Source organism: Dermacentor variabilis, chromosome 2 (assembly GCF_050947875.1).
Source record: "Dermacentor variabilis isolate Ectoservices chromosome 2, ASM5094787v1, whole genome shotgun sequence".
NCBI lineage: Eukaryota > Metazoa > Arthropoda > Arachnida > Ixodida > Ixodidae > Dermacentor > Dermacentor variabilis.
The window spans coordinates 57,926,054-57,942,279 of NC_134569.1; the positions used below are offsets into that span (position 1 = coordinate 57,926,054).

The window sequence follows — 16,226 nt, forward strand, 5'->3', positions numbered from 1 at the left end:
AGCGAATAAAGATCTGATTATCCAAACATCAAGTTCCATTTAAATGAGTCCGGAACCATCCATCGAGCTTGGTGAAAAAAAGACAGTCAGCGAATAGCATATGCTGCTGTGGACATGTCAGCCAAATTTTGCAGCAGTGTGTTCTTTCCCGGCTGCTATATTTTGTCATACAGCAGATTCTAATACCAATACAATGCAATGGTACCAGCCAGTAGCTGACATCAATCGAGAAGTGTGTTTGGATCAGTGCACTTAGTCCTGCTGTTACTGTGTATATTTATTGATGCAGTTTAAAGGGTCCCTGAAACAGTTTGGACAAATTTTGGAGACACGTAGGGCACAGCTATAGCAAAACATTTGCGCTACAATTTAAGTGAAGCCTCTTAGATTAATAGAGCTACGGGTGATTAAAGTTACCCTGCTCCCAGCCATGCTTTTTCTCAACCTGTTTGCAGAGCGATTGGGGCTAATGTCCGCCTTCAGTGACTGTGTCATAATGTGACATTGTGTCATCTACTTCCGGTTGTCTTGGAGCCAGTGTACGAAGCCTCTCCAACCTCTCCGGCAGCCACCTGGCCGTCAATGCCCAGTGAAAGCTAAACAAGCAAGGTGCACTAAGGGCATTTTGTCACAGCGCCGAGCATGCCTGGTATTCTGGCAACCGCAGGCAAGCAGGGCATTCTGATGGATGGACGGAGGCGTAAACTAATGCCCCTCCATACTACTACCCCTGAGATGAAAGGGCTTTAGCGTAATGTGAGTGGTGCAGCCACCCGGTGGTGCAGAACTTAACCAGCCAAAGACAGGCTTAATACTGCTGTAACCAAGTGTATAACATTTTAAAGATTTAGGAGGACAACATGTTCATGACTATGCTCCCGCCCACTATGTAACAAGGGCAATCCATAGCACTCGTGAAAAGAAAGCTCAAGATCTACACTGACTGCGCAGATGTTCTAACACAAGCAGACGAAACTTGCTAGGTGCCGGAAGTGCTTAAGTGTAGTGATACATTGTTGTGTATTCTCTTTCGGTTATCTTTTTTTAACCGGAACAAACTAACCAACATTCCAACTATAATGAACATTTCCTTACTACAAAATTGGAAAAATTATCGCTTATGCAACCTGGGTAGCTAATCAGATAGCTCCCCCAATTGATGTCAATTGGGCTACCTACATCACTTTTGAAGGGGCGGCTGAAAACTCAGGAGAGCAGCGCCACTGCAATCAGTAGCTGTGCACAGTATAATAAATTACACACATTACGCGGAGCACTTAAATGCATCACTTAATAATCAGAAAGACCTACCCTAACGACACAGTACATTTGTACAAAATTGTTTAAACTGTTTCAAGATCAAACCAGCTGAAGTAAGTGAAAATCTGCATTTTTAGTTTGGCTAGCAATTACGCAGTTCCGGAAGTACAACTATCGTACTATTGCTGACTACCGCCTGCTCATGGTCAGCTGCGGCCACCTGCATAGGAAATAAGCTTTGGCCACCCTTCTTATCGGCGTCGTAGCTGTCCCATCTCGCTAATTTCGACCAGTTTCGCACACTCAACTAGCCTCAAACCACATGAAACCTAAGATCAGACAAGATGTACCCTTGACAGCACATGCTCTATCCTGGCTGCCTGTGGCTAGACGGCTTGGCAGACTTCGCTTCGTATTGAGCTTACTTGAGCAAATAAAATGCGCAATTTTGATGTGCCTACTATCCGTCAGTCAAGGTAGTGTAGGACAAGGCTGGTCTGCACCAAATAGCACGGCCAGACTGGAGCACATGGGCGCGAGCATGCACTTAAGCTCTGCCGTGCATCTTAACCATTACAGTTGCATGCAGCAGCATCTGCAGCATAGCGTAGATACCATGACCACCACGGGGTGCTGCAATAAGCGCACTTGCTGAGATCACTGACACTCACTCAGGCCAACAGCATGCTCTGATTGGTAGTTGTGGCTGATGCGACTTAACTCTCTCCCTTCCGCGCCCAGTAGTGTGGGGATGCGCGACTCTCGCGCGTCCCCTGATATGTTTTTTCCGCATGGCGCATCTCCTGTAATCCGGCTTCGCCGCGTGGCCTGCGTGATGCCCGCGGCGGTCGATGTGGTTGGGGCGCAGTGCGAGAGATGGCGCGAGTGTTGCGCTGCTAACGCCGCCTCACGGCAGGGTTACTTGGGGGCGCAGGGGAGGACAGGCTGGCTCTTCCCGGCGGGTCGGCAAACAGCGTGGACGTCCCGCGCCGCCGACCCATGCTTCTGCGAGACCGCCTCGCATGGCCACCTTGGAACGCGCCACCGTCCGCGTGACCGTACACGCGAATGACCAAGGCGTTGGGATCCAGCATGGGGCGAACATATTCGCTCGCAAACCGGTCGCGGTGAGTCGGACTTCTAGATTTGTCGCACGCCCATCGGCATGTTTTGTGGATAGCAACTCGGCTAGCAGGCATTGATCTATGAAAGGTGCAATAAATGCCCTTGTGATTGTTTGCACTACTGTGTTGTCGTTCCTTTGTCCCTTTGTCCCAAGAGCACGGGTGTGAGAGATCCCACATCTGGCTGCCCAACGTGGACCTCTTGGAGCATCGGACGATAGTTTTAACAGTTTCCTTCGTTCGAGACCTTTGTTTGAACCGAAGGGTAGGCCTAGCGTGAATTTTGATCGCTAGCGTCGGCGGCGTGCTTTCTTGAGCGAGGTGATGGTGGCTGTAGTGTGTTTGAACATGTCAACATGCTAAGCACTTTTCGCAAGTGTTTTTTTTAATGACATTCGTCAGTACAAGAGCCACGTGGTCTGCTTCCTGGGAGAGCGAGGCTGAGCGCCCGCGGAGCAGTGGCAAGCCTGAAGCGAGTGAGTACGGAAGCCTCGTCGGTGGTCCGAATTTCTTATGTAAATAGCTTCTATCTCTTTTGACTCGGATGAAGTCGCGGCTCTGGGAGCCGGGTGGCCGCGGGCCACGGGTGCCACTACGGGCTGACTGGTATTGCGGCCTGGCACCGGGCGCTCCGACACCGTCTAGGACGGTGGGCGCCATCAACTCGGATACTGTGTGCACCGAGCGGAGTAGGACCACCTCACAGAGCTGACGTCTCCTCGCGGCTGCCTGTCTTGCGCTCATTTTGGGTGTTGTTTTTGGATGCCGGTTGTTGTCAGGGTAGCGACGCTTTAGGCCTAAGGCTTTACGAAGCTGCCTGTCGCACGTGGAGGGACACAACCTGGTGGACCGTGGCGTTGAGGTGTTGCAAATTGCTTCCCTCATTCTATTTAGCCTCGCACGAATTGAAATTACTCGTTTGACTCAAGAAAGCGAGCTTTGTTCACGTGAACTTAGCATCTGAGTAGCTGCCCGATCTTTTGCTGGCCGAGTTGAACATCGTACCACGTGGGCGATGCGCATGCATAATTTCTCTCCCTTGCACTACTTTAGTGTTTGCCGAGTGTGTTGAGTGTACGCAGCGTGATTGGAGTCACCCCTGGCTTGCTGCCACCTGCACATCGTCTGCGCTGCTGCCCCGGACTGCGATCGAGTCACCCCGGGCGATGGTGATGCTGTGGCCAGTTCGGCGCAGCGACTTTGGCGGCCTCCTGCATCCAGCTCACAACCCTCGGCGGCGGACAAAAGAGCCGGCGGTCACCGACAGCTACGGCGGTTCTTCCCAGCAGGGCGCGTCGGCGCGAGCGACGCTTGTTCGTACCAACTACTGCGTCGTCGTCTCCGGGGTCCTGGCCTGGCATCGTGCCGTCGAGTCTGCAAAGCTGCCGCTGTGACCGGCGGACGCCAGCAGTGCAGCCAAGGACAATGTCGGCTCGCATGCTATGGACAGCGTGGACATTTCCTCGGCGCGGCCACTGTTTAATGTTCTACCTTGTTCGCGAAGCACAGTTTGATGTTAGACCGTGTTACATGTCTCGCCGGAATATGTAGTGATTTAAGGTTGGGGGGATGTGGGGATGCGCGACTCTCGCGCGTCCCCTGATATGTTTTTCCCGCATGGCACGTCTCCTGTAATCCGGCTTCGCCGCGTGGCCTGCGTGATGCCCGCGGCGGTCAATGTGGTTGGGGCGCAGTGCGAGAGATGGCGCAAGTGTTGCGCTGCTAACGCTGCCTCACGGCAGGGTTACTTGGGGGCGCAGGGGAGGACGGGCTGTCTCTTCCCCGGCGGGTCGGCGAACGGCGTGGACATCCCGCGCGCCGCCGACCCATGCTTCTGCGAGACCGCCTCGCGTGGCCGCCTTGGAATGCGCCACCATTCGCGTGACAGTACGCGCGAACGACCAGGCGTTGGGATCCAGCATGGGGCGAACATATTCGCTCGTTTTCCGGTCGCGGTGAGTCGGACTTCTAGATTTGTCGCGCGCCCATCGGCATGTTTTGTGGATAGCAACGCGGCTAGCAGGCATTGATCTATGAAAGGTGCAATAAATGCCCTTGTGATTGTTTTCACTACTGTGTTGTCGTTCCTTTGTCCCAAGAGCACGGGTGTGAGAGATCCCACAACCGATATGCAGAAACCAACCGGTACGTCAATCACCACTTTCTAGAAAAGCATTTCGGAAACCCATGCGGCATCTGCAACCAAATTCTATAAACCAGTCATATTCTGCATCCAGCAATTACGTGCCTGCCAGGCAAGAGGTGGAGACCCCCATCACATGACCGTGGACTATACTGCGTCCAAGATCGCCCGCACACTGCTATGAGATTGTTTCCAAGGTTGGCGCGCCGACTAAGATGGAGCGATCCTGGAGATAGTGCATTAGTAAACTGCTCTTTACTCGGAGAGAGACTAACTAAGCAAACACGCCAGACCCAGAAAAAATGGGCATAAAAGCTTGGCTTGCTTTATTAAAGGAATTGTCCTCTTGACATATATCTGAATGAATGAATGTTTGTTGTTTAGTAGCGCAAGGGCCACGTATGGCCAAAGAGCGGCATGCCAATGTTAGTGAGTGTGCAGTGGAGTGATGAATTCTGAGAAGTAGATGTTATGTGGCTGTAAAGGGGCCAAAAAAAAGTTGCTGTGAAGTGAGTAATATCTACATGTAATAAGATTATGGCAATGACTAACGACATGTACTATGGACATGGAAAATGCATAGTGAAAGAATGATACGATATACAAAGTATGTCAGATGGAGAAATTGACAAGAAGCACTACTGCCTAAACAGAGCCCTTGAAACAGAAGGACCTAGAGGCATGTGCTATACAAAAGTACTGTCACAGCAGCATTCTCTGCAAAGATGATGGGCTATGAATTTATTGGGCTAATAACACGTAGGACAACATCATTTAAGAAACCTAGGACTGCTTTGGTGTTAAAAAGTGGTTCTTCACGAAGAAACATAACGGGATGGAGAAGACATGATAGCGGTGTGCTATAAGAGAATGCTTTTCTCTCTGTTTCAGCTTCCCGAAAGTCTAGGAGGTCATGGAGGATGGTCAGTCTCTCACCACATCTGGCACAGGTTGGTGGTTCATCACAAGTCGGCAAAAAACTGTGGGTGCCATATGTGTGTCCTATTTTGAGACGACAGAATGGGACCTCAGCTCATCATGTTTTTGTTGTGGAGAGCCAGAAACCTAACTGTGGCTTAATCAAGTGAAGCTTATTATTCATTTCAGCGTCCAACAAACGTTGCCAATGGCTTCACAGTTTCTTTCACAAAAGGGTTTCAGATTTGTGGCACGGATAGCAGTGGTAGGAGTAATAGCTTGCAACGTAATTGATGCGGCCAGTTAGTCTGCTAGAACATTACCTTCGATGTCTCTATGGTAACGGACCCAGCATATAACATGCTGGTCACATTGCAGGGTGCCCCACTATCACACACCAAGACTTAAAAATATGCAGATGCCGTGTAGCTGGACAGAACCAAGGTAATATTGTTTGCCATCGCTTGGAGATAGACTATATTTTGCATTCTGCTTAATTACACAATTAGGCAACATTAATTCATCAACTTCTCAAATATTATAATTAGATTAAAAGTATCAATGAGAAAGTTGTAGAGCAACATGAAAAACTCCCAATACAGCTTTCTGTTGCTCAATACGTGCTACATAAAACTGTTTTTCTGAGCGCGAAAGAATCCCACAAATATACACAAAATTGCAGCAAGGCCAACATTTTGCATGTATCTCAATTCCAAAAACGTGATCCTTCGAATAATTACTGTATCATTTGTTGCACCGTACTAGAAGACTGTTATTGCAGGGGTGTAGTTTGGAGCATGATCGAACTACCCTGAGGTCGCCAGCAAGGCATGACTGCACCATGTTGTTGTTGCGACTCGAAGAACCCTGACTGGTATTTTCACCGCGCAATATATACATTTGAAGGGTGCCACCATCAAGTCATTTGTAGCATGTCGTTTTCCCCTTTTACAGTTATGACTCGCGAGGTGTGCTCTGTGCGAGAATGAAGATAGGGCATGTGTTGGTAACATGGCCACCTCGGTAGAGAGACTGGTATTTCTGAACATTGCACGGCCAGCTGTGTTCCGCTGCTTAATGGTTGTTTCATGGGATCCACAGAATCAAAATTTTTGGTGACACTCCCAATTCCGCCGTTAGCTCAACTTCTTATTAAAGCTACATAAACAAGGATAGTGGAGAAGACAATGTCCTCGAGGAATGATATCGAGTTCAGCTGCACAACTTATTGTAACAATAACACTGCATTGGCTAATGAATGCCATCACCTTCTCAGTCAGCGGTAAATGCGGCTGTAAATGGCCCACAAAATCTGCTTTTGTTACGTGCCATGGCTCAACCTTGTTTGGTGCATTGCCAAGTACGGTACAACACCCTTCAAGTTGTAGAAATTATTCATGGGGTACAATATGTATGCTTTTGACTTTGCCCACCCTTGGCCAGCGCAAGACTATGCGCACGTGCAGATGCACAAGATATGGTTCAGCACAAACCATTCTTGTTCATCATTCAGAAGCATCAATGTCCTCACCTGTTTCTAAAAAAGCAGTAAACTGAGCGAAATGCGAACTGCTGGCTTCTTTTCTTGCTACTGACTAGAAGATTGAAGTTGTAATTTATGCAATATAATGTGAATTCACACTGTCTTCGACACAATAGATATCAAACGCCACAGTTCGCTCACCAGCAGTCCAGCAGTAAAAACTTGAAGCAGAGCTAAAATTATCTGGCTATGCTGCTGTCAAAGTAACAAGTGTGCAAGATATGCATATTTTATGCTGATGCAGGGATTGTCACCGATTACGTCTGTCTTTAATATGTACATGAAAATTCACCTGTATCTGTGTAATTAATTCGTAAATTTCTGCTTAATCCTGATGAAACTTGGCAATGTGCCACACGAACAAGCAATAGTACTATGCAGCATACCATGGGGCAGAAAAAATTGACTATGCTGAACCGGTTCGTGAACCTGTTCAGTGTTGCAAATGGATATGCAAACCATTATAAATTTTCATTTGTCCGAACTGGAACTGAGATGGAATGAAATGTGTGTGTATTGAACCCAAACCGAACCAGTATTTTTTTTTTTTTTCGATGTCCTGCTTAATGCTGAATATTTTAGTTTTATTACCTTAGATTTGTCTTATGTGCCTAGTGAACAATATTTGGCAAAGGTTGTCATTTGTGTTTAGAAAATATAACAAGCAATACATCACATTAAACATATATATCTCTCAAAAATTACTTAGTAACTTTTTGCAAAAATGAAATATTTGAAGTCAATTTCAATGCTCTTAGTCTTAGTATTACACACACTACTAATTTTCCCCTTTTTCAATATATCAACTGTTAACGGCCATCGCTTTACTCTATCAATATGTAGACACCTATACAGTGCTTCAAATCAAGACACAGATTTCGAGCAAAATTATATGGTGTAGATATTTAGCATATAAAATTATTTTCAAGATCTATTTTGAAAAGGTAACTTGGCAATATCAACCTACTGCATATGGATTTGTGTAAGCCAAGGTGGACCAGCACCAGCAAGCACAAAACGCACTTATTTTATGACCAAAGCTATGGCTTTCAATGAGTGTGGAAACTTTGTTGCTTTCCTCACAGTTAATCTCAGCTCCCAGTGTTAGAGGTTTGCTTGCTGACAAATTCTAAAGCATCTTTTTTCGATTTTACAATTTTTTTTCCCACAGTTGGGAGTGTATCTGTCGCTGAAGTGCAGCCATTGCATGTTCTAAAGTTTCTGCTAGTTCTGCAGCAGCTACAGCACCTACCAGGCTCCACAGCAATTGGATCCAAGGATATGCTCTTTGTTAGGCTGCGGTCTTCAGATGCACTTGGTCCTTTCACTTTGTCTGCCCAGCTACGCCCACTGGAGCTGCTGCTCAGCGACAGAGTAGATCCACTCTTTCCATCTTGCCCCGACTTGACCAGTGTATTGGTGGTAGAAAGTGAAGTAGGCTTGTGAGAGGTTGGAGTTGGTGCATGTGCAGCAGAGAGCACTGATGACGAGCTACGCCCTGGCATGCCCATCCTCTGTGGATGAACACCAGCACCTGACTTGTTTGCTGTCGCACTGGCTTCTGTGGCACGAGGCTTTGTCGCTGCAGAATGTGCCGACTGCTGCCCACTCTTCAGGGAAGAACTGTATGATATGGCCTTGTGCTCTGTATGACACACAAAATAGAATTGCATGCTCACTTGTTTGCCGAGTTTCCGGTTACCACAATTGAAAAATCTCTACGTCCTTCAAAATACTGCCTCCAATGTTAAAAACGGAGTTTTTGAGAATAAACACAAGGATAGGGTACATCAAACATTTTTGCTTAATATTAACACTACATTGTTACAATATTATTGCCAAGCCAAGGAACAGCAGTGAGCTACGGCACCATTGCCAAATGGCAACACTGCTCACAACCAAATTGTGGAGGAGGCTTATTGCACTGTACTACTACATTCTACTGACCTGCTGGAATAGAAGCTTCAGCGTGGAAGAGGAAATCGGTACCCTTCTGAAACTAACCAAGTGGTACAAGGAAAACGCATAGAGCTTCCTGGCGGATATAACTTTCCATAAGATGAAAAATATCTCTATGTTTGAGGAGCCTGGCACCTTTGTTAGTCAATTGGTCACAAAGTGCAGGGTTCCCTTTGCAGGGTTTAATAAAGATTTACAGTGCCCCCTACAGCTAGCAGGATTTCTTACAAAAAGTTTTATGCAAATTAATTACGCTCAAGCGTTCAATACTTTCCGTTCTATAAATCCGACACCACTTTGATGTTTTCCGCACAACTCAATTGGTTTCCCTGCAGCTTGTTCCCGTATTATGGAATGTTCCTACCCTGAACACTTCACCTTGATAGTGTATAGCAGTGCCATCAATCGACGCTACGCCTCATTGATACTCCAGAGCAATTTTTGAGAAGCATAGCATCTTCAGCAAAAAACGGTGCTGCACTCCACTTGGTGGAGTGAAGTAAGAGCTTAGAGTCAGGGATTGTCTGAGAATATGGGGATTAAATTTACTACAGCCACCTTTGCCTAACTTCTACCAAATAGGACCACACAATACCACATTTTCAAGATGCTTTGGTTGATCAAGACCTCATCAGAATCAGACATTGCCATTCTCTAGGTAGCTAACAGTTATGGCACAATTTCACAACAAAATGTTAAAGGTGATGTACTAGGGTTGCTCTAGAAATAAGGTTCCCAAAGAGCTCCAGCCACACAGGAAGGTGCAAGGCAAAATCCGGCAACACTGCTGCGTGCAGCTGTTCCCCCCTCTCGATTCCCCCTGGCTGCGCTTCACTGTGCCGCTCATTCTTGGCTCAGCAGCCGTCCGATATGGAGGCTCCTATTGTTGATCCCACCAAGTGCAAGGTTCATTCCGCAATTCGCTTTTTGCATGCCAGAGGGACTCCGCCCGTGGTTATTCATTGCCAGTTGACGGAGGTGTATGGTGACAAGTATGTCCGTTCAACACTCTGCAAGTGGTGCAGGGAGTTTAGTGCCGGTAGGAAGGAATTCCACGATGAACGGAGTGGAAGACCGTCAGTTTCGGAGGCAGTTATCAAGATGGTCCAACACGAAGTGCTACGAAACAGGAGGATCACCATCCGTGAACTTGTTGCTCAGATTCCTGGGAGTTCTCATGGTACAATGGAAAGAGCTTTGACTGAAAAATTAAGGTATCACAAGTGTTGTGCTTGATGGGTACCGCAGCTATTGACCACAAGGAGAAATGCCTTGACTGTGCTCGCCAATTTCTTCAGAAGTGTCAAGAAGATAAGGAAGAATTGTTGGACTCTGTTGTTACGAAAGATGAAATGTGGGTGTTTCATTTCACTCCCGAAACTAAACAAAAATCCAAACAGTGGTGTCACCCAGAGTCACCAGTCGCAAAATAGTTCAAACAAACTCCTCCTGCTGGCAAAGTCAGGGCGAGTGTTTTTGGAATCGTATGGGGATACTGCCAATCGATTTCATGGAACGCAGGACAACAATAAACTCAGACAGTTATTGTGCAACACTAAGAAAACTCAGGCGAGCTATCCAGAACCGCCGGCAAGGACGACTGGCAGCCGGTGTAACACTGCTACACGACAAGGCCCGACCTCACGTCTCCTGTCAAATCCAGGAACTTTTGACAAACTTTGGGTGGACTGTCACTCCACACATACAGTCCAGACCTTGCCCCTAGTGATTATCACTTGTTCCACAAATTAAAGGAACATTTGAGTGGCCAATGCTTCCGGAGCGACGATTAAGTCAAAGAAGAGGTGAAACGCTTCTTCAACTGGTTGACAGCAGAGTTCTATGACATTGGAATACAGAAATTGGAGCACCGTTTACAAAAATGTGTAGAAAACGATGGCGATTATGTAGAAAAATAGAGCAAAGTTTCATCTTTCCAATAATGTAAATTTCCAAGAAAATAAACAACGTTGTCTATTTCTAAAATTGATGGGAACCTTTTTTCTGGATCAACCCTCGTACACCAGGCTGAAAATGTTTTATCATTGCTGACATTAATATCCACATAAAGGTTGAACCCTTGTCATAAGACACACACAGTCTTAGAAAGATAAATGTCCTAAACCTTCTAGAGAAAAAATTTGGACTGCATCCATTTTTCAATTTAGAGGAGGAACACCTGAAAACAAGATAAAAACAGGAAGAAATAACACTTTAGCACAGAACAAGACAAGTGCTTTAGCACAGGACGTTAGTGTCATCTCTTGCCCTGTGCTAAAGTGCTGTTTCTTCTCCCAAGTACTATTACTACTGCTGATACTAATGCACTACAATATTTCAAGCCAGGGAAGAGGCCATAATAGCTACTGTATAGATTTGTTTAAGGGCCATACCCCCAAGTTGGCAGCCAAAAAGTGGTAAAAAAATTTTCCTTCAGAGACGCAATTGTGTTCAGAGCCCCGATGCCGCATGCATGTATCGACGAATTTTCACGTGCTACATACTTCTGCGTGTCGCTACTATGTGATGAGAGCTGCATGTTGACCTCTGATACAATGGTACATCCAGAGATCTGGGATGTGCAGCAGCCATCAGCTGTGCCGGCACAATTTTGACTAAATGGTTCGGCTCCATATAAGGGCTGCGCCTCATCAAAATTATGGAAAAAGAAAGTGCGGCCCTAACACGAGTTTATACAGTATCACTGTAAAGGTGTAAAGTAGATTTATGCCAAACTTCCTCCTTACGGAAGCAACAAAGTGCGAACCTGCTGTAGTTTTGGGTTTCATTTCCACAGTTGTACGAGTCAGCTTGGTTGCTCTTGCAGCTGCCAGCCTGACACCTGGAGGCACATGCCCAGTGGGGGTTGTGGCTGGTGAAATTCTTGAAGGTCTGGTCACATCAGAGTTTGCTATCACACCGGAAGAAGACCTTGAAGGCTCCTTGGTGGAGCTTTTAGAACTATCAGATGATGCCGACACTTTGGCTTGGGATCTAAGACTTGAGTCATCAGATGTGTTCTGTTCAGGGTCAGCACTCTCAACTGTTTCTAGGTGAGCGGAAATAAAGAAACATAACAAAAATCATCATCAACAAGTAAAAAAACTAGAAAGTGAAAGAGAAGGTGTGTTACTACATGTGCATTTTGAGAAAGGAAAATGCGTGATAATGGCAATGAGGTTGTCCACGCAACAAATTGAATGGCGCACCACAAGCTGACCAATCTGAACTAACCTGGTAACTAAGCTTTAACCCTCTCCGAGCCAAATTATTTTTCAAGAAATCACACAAATTTCCAGTTTAAAGATTAATTGAAAACAGCTTTGGTATTGAAATATCAGCAGTTCATTTCTGTTTTTTGTTGCCGATATCTGTCAATTTTTTTACGCTTTTGAGTTGCTTATAGGCGTGATGACATAAACATTCTTTATGAAGTTAGCATTTTTTGTAATAAAAGTCATAGATGCTTGTGTTGTCCTCCATGCGACACATCATTTTTGGTGCTGCGAGGAAAGAAAACCGCTAAGGCGCCGGTGGCAAGCCTCATCCACTCAAGGGAGGCCGCCAGAAGCTACAATGCTCCTTCCTCACAATCGCAAGTACTGTATTGAAGTTCTTAACACAACTCACTAGAGCTTTCCAGGTGTAATTGTTTACTTGAGGTGAATAATCGTCCCAAAAATGCTATTACAGTTTTGAAAAAGGTGGCCATCATCACTGCAGCCACCTAAATTACACCATCGTTTTTAAAACCCTGGAAAGCCAAACATCTGCTGCATTTCCATCAACGGAGCCTGCAAAAAGACCAGTCTTCTGGGAAGCTGGTGCCACCTAGTAGTGCACCATTCACACAAATATAAATAACACAATCGCCACTTGTCAGCAGCACTCAGTAGACAAAATGAAATTCTTGCGGACGAGTGAGCCTCGTCACTAGCATGTACTGAAGAAAACGTCTGGAAGTGTGACAATTGTCCTCGACGCAAACAGGGTTAAGCTAAGCAATACAGTGCGAGAGGAACACAAATTTTCAAGTCATGTACTGCATTTGCATGTACATGACATGAAGTAAAAAAAATGCTTAAATCCCATTGTGCTTAAACTGTGATAAAAAATGCATAAATCACAATACCATTAAATGACAAGTGTAATTATATTATGGTAGTAATAAATACAATAGTAATGCAAGGACATGGAGACGCTGGCTTTCCTCTAAAGTCGTCATGTGGTGGTTGAGATTCTAAATTTAAAAGTGTAAAATTTAGAAATAAATGTCACGTTATGCTCAAAGCAGGATACTAGGTATAATGCAAGGTTGCTCTTCTAAAACAAGTAATTACTAAAAAAAGCTGTTACACTTGTTCACTAGACATTCAGGCGTAAGTACCTTATTCTGGCTGAACGTTTCTGCAGCCTAGCAGCTTTTCAAGCACGTAAGGCAAACATGTAATGCTACATCTCTCAAGACAATACATTTTTATGTTTTTTTACTCTGTAAGTAGTACATGTGGAATGGTGCACAAGCTTAACCATTGTTACCATGTATACGTTCGTACTGACTCTTGTCTTGAACACATTGTAGCAATAACAGGCAGCAGTTTGTGCATTTGTAACATACTTGGGGGCAGTCATAAGAAAGCAGGGTTGACAAAAATTCAACAATATTTAAGGACTTTCAACACCCCGTCAAATCTTTTTCAAGGTGCAGAGTGGCATATCATGTAGCAATTTTTTACTAAAACAATGTTTCCAGAACACTGTAGCTAAACTTAGATATAACAAAGTTGGTGAAATGAGCACTTTACTTTGTATTATCAAAATATTGCTAAAGTGAAATTGGACTTTTTAAGCAAATAAGTACAGTTGCTGACAGATTTTTCTTGTATAGAAAAGGGGCAGAGCTTTCAGAATTATGGCACAATAAAAATAAAGAAACAAATTTCAATGAGGGAAAAATAATTTTGTTGAATTTGGTAGTCAGCGACCAAGGATACGGTTTCATGCTGTGTTGATTATATATCTTTACATTGATGGTACGAAATGAAGACTGCACAACTATTGCATCCACTCCGCCACTGAAGCTGATAGCATCGCCCACAATGGGATGGTGTTATCAGCCATCTTGGCTTGCCAAACCTTTGCACATGCCACAGATTACCTCCACTATCATAAGGCGTGAAGATCGCATATGTGCTCAGCCATTACTCTTCTCTGTATTGACGGTCGTTACACAGAGGTTTAACTATAGCTTTATTGCACTAGATACAAAATAAAAAATTATATTGGAAGTCAATGTACAAAACGAAATGCGTGTGCACTCGCAGGGGCTGTAAACTTTTATACAGTCAAATCCTTATAACAATACTCAAGTGCCAAAAAGTTCCATTGTTATAATTGATAAAGCAGAGGGGACAAACACTGAACCATTTCGATTAGAAAGAAGTCAAGCCCACTTACTCGAATACTCGAATGTAACAATGAGCAGCCCTGGCACTGCTTACTACAATGTTCTTATGCCCCATTCTTGGCTATACGATTACAGCTGACAACTGGGTGTCTCCGCTGAATGAAAAAGGAAATGCGAAATCCAGAAAAAGAAAAGAAAGTGAGCAACTGCATCCACCTTTGTGCCGCACCCAATGAAGCAAAGTTTCACTACAATGCGTGCCTTTCTCCTGTTTCTCTTCCATCCCTTCGAAACAAGAGTCCAACATTGCTGACGGAGAAGGAGTGGAAGGGAGACGAAAGAGAGGAGTGAGAAGGTGTAACTGCAACAAAGGCATTCTGTGCGGGGTGCGAAGCACAAAGACAGGTGTAGCAAAGGAGTGTGGCGAAGGTGTGTGGTATGCATGAAAATGTGAATTCTTCCTTGACATTGCCAAGGAAGAATTATTCAAGTCAACACACAGCTCCAGAACTCAAAATTCCATTTAAATTGTGACAACATTTAAAAAAATGAAAGAACAAATGAGATTACTATGCTGCGGGTGTAGACACTTCTAAGATCTCTTGATTTATTCACTAAAGTGTACATCAATATTACCAGATTATATATATATATAAGTAGACTTGTACTACATTCAACAGGGAATTTTTAAATGTTCTGTTCACAATAAAATAAAATGGGGGTTTCATTCTACCAATTGACATTCATTCCATTTTTTCCAAATGACATTCCATCCTCATTCCCCTCGTACATTAAAGACACAAATCACTTCCTTCGGGAGGTATCAAACCTGGCCATACTGGTGGGGGGCTACTTGGTCACTATGGATGTCGTGTCTTTGTACACCAACATACCCCACGCCAAGGCCATAGCTTTCACAGTTTCAGCCTACGCTGGCCCCAGTCAGCCTAGCCAATTAGAGTAAGATACACTTGAGAATCTTTTGAGTTTGGTACTGAAATATAATCTCTTCGAGTTCAAGAACAAACATTATTTGAAAATCAGCAGGACCACCATGGGAACGAAGATGGCGCCAAATTACGAAAATATGTTTATGGCATCATTAGAAATTCCCTTCCTCGCAAATTCAGCCATAAAACCAATATTTTACAAGCGATTCCTGGATGACATTTCCTTTGTGTGGGCTGACAGTGAACAAAGTCTCTTGCACTTTATTTGCAATTTCAATTCTCTGCACTCGTCAACATGCCTCTACGCACAACTTCTCCCAAGACAGTACTCACTTCCTCAATGTCACAGCGTCACTGAGTGGCAGTCGCATTACCACGTCCCTATACAGTAAAAGCTCGTTAATTCAAATTCCACGGGGATGCTACGAAAATTCAAACTGTATAAAATTCGAACTAATGAAAGTCAGAGAAAAAGATTGTTCGGTAGAGGCGCATATATAGTCTGACATGGAGTGAGCACACACACTCACACATGTCACATTGGCGTGAACAACAATGTCTATACTTCGCAGCACTGGTGCAGGCAACGTAGTTGAATGCGGCCAACGTGATCTGACGCGCCCGACATCGACATGCCTCTTGCTCCATCCGCGCGTTCGTCACGCCGAATGGCGCGGAGAAAAAAATAATGATGCAGTTTCCCCCGAAAAGCAAAGGATCCATTGCTATTGCAAATTAGTAGATAGCTATATAAAGTAAGGATACTAGCTTTATCGGCCGTATAAACTTGTGAACATTTAACAAGTACGGTGTCATGCGCACAGGTAAGCATGAACACATCCTGCTTGATGACAGTGGAAACTGTCTGTGAAAACACTGGAACAACAAATCGTGGCAATAGCAGCGAGTGAACTGACCTTCG

General features: G+C 44.9%; 1 protein-coding gene across 6 annotated transcripts in view; it reads right to left on the minus strand.

Moving 5' to 3' along the window:
• The window catches only part of ssp3 (SCAPER domain-containing protein short spindle 3), a 281,587-nt gene that overhangs the window by 244,664 nt on the left and 20,697 nt on the right, over positions 1 to 16,226 (minus strand). For all 6 annotated transcript variants that reach the window (XM_075680651.1, XM_075680649.1, XM_075680648.1 and 3 more), the window contains exons 5-6: positions 11,715 to 11,996; positions 8,241 to 8,633 (exon numbers count right to left, since the gene is read on the minus strand). In XM_075680651.1, coding sequence (XP_075536766.1) covers positions 8,241 to 8,633; positions 11,715 to 11,996 — 675 coding nt within the window. The remainder of the gene's footprint in view (positions 1 to 8,240; positions 8,634 to 11,714; positions 11,997 to 16,226) is intronic.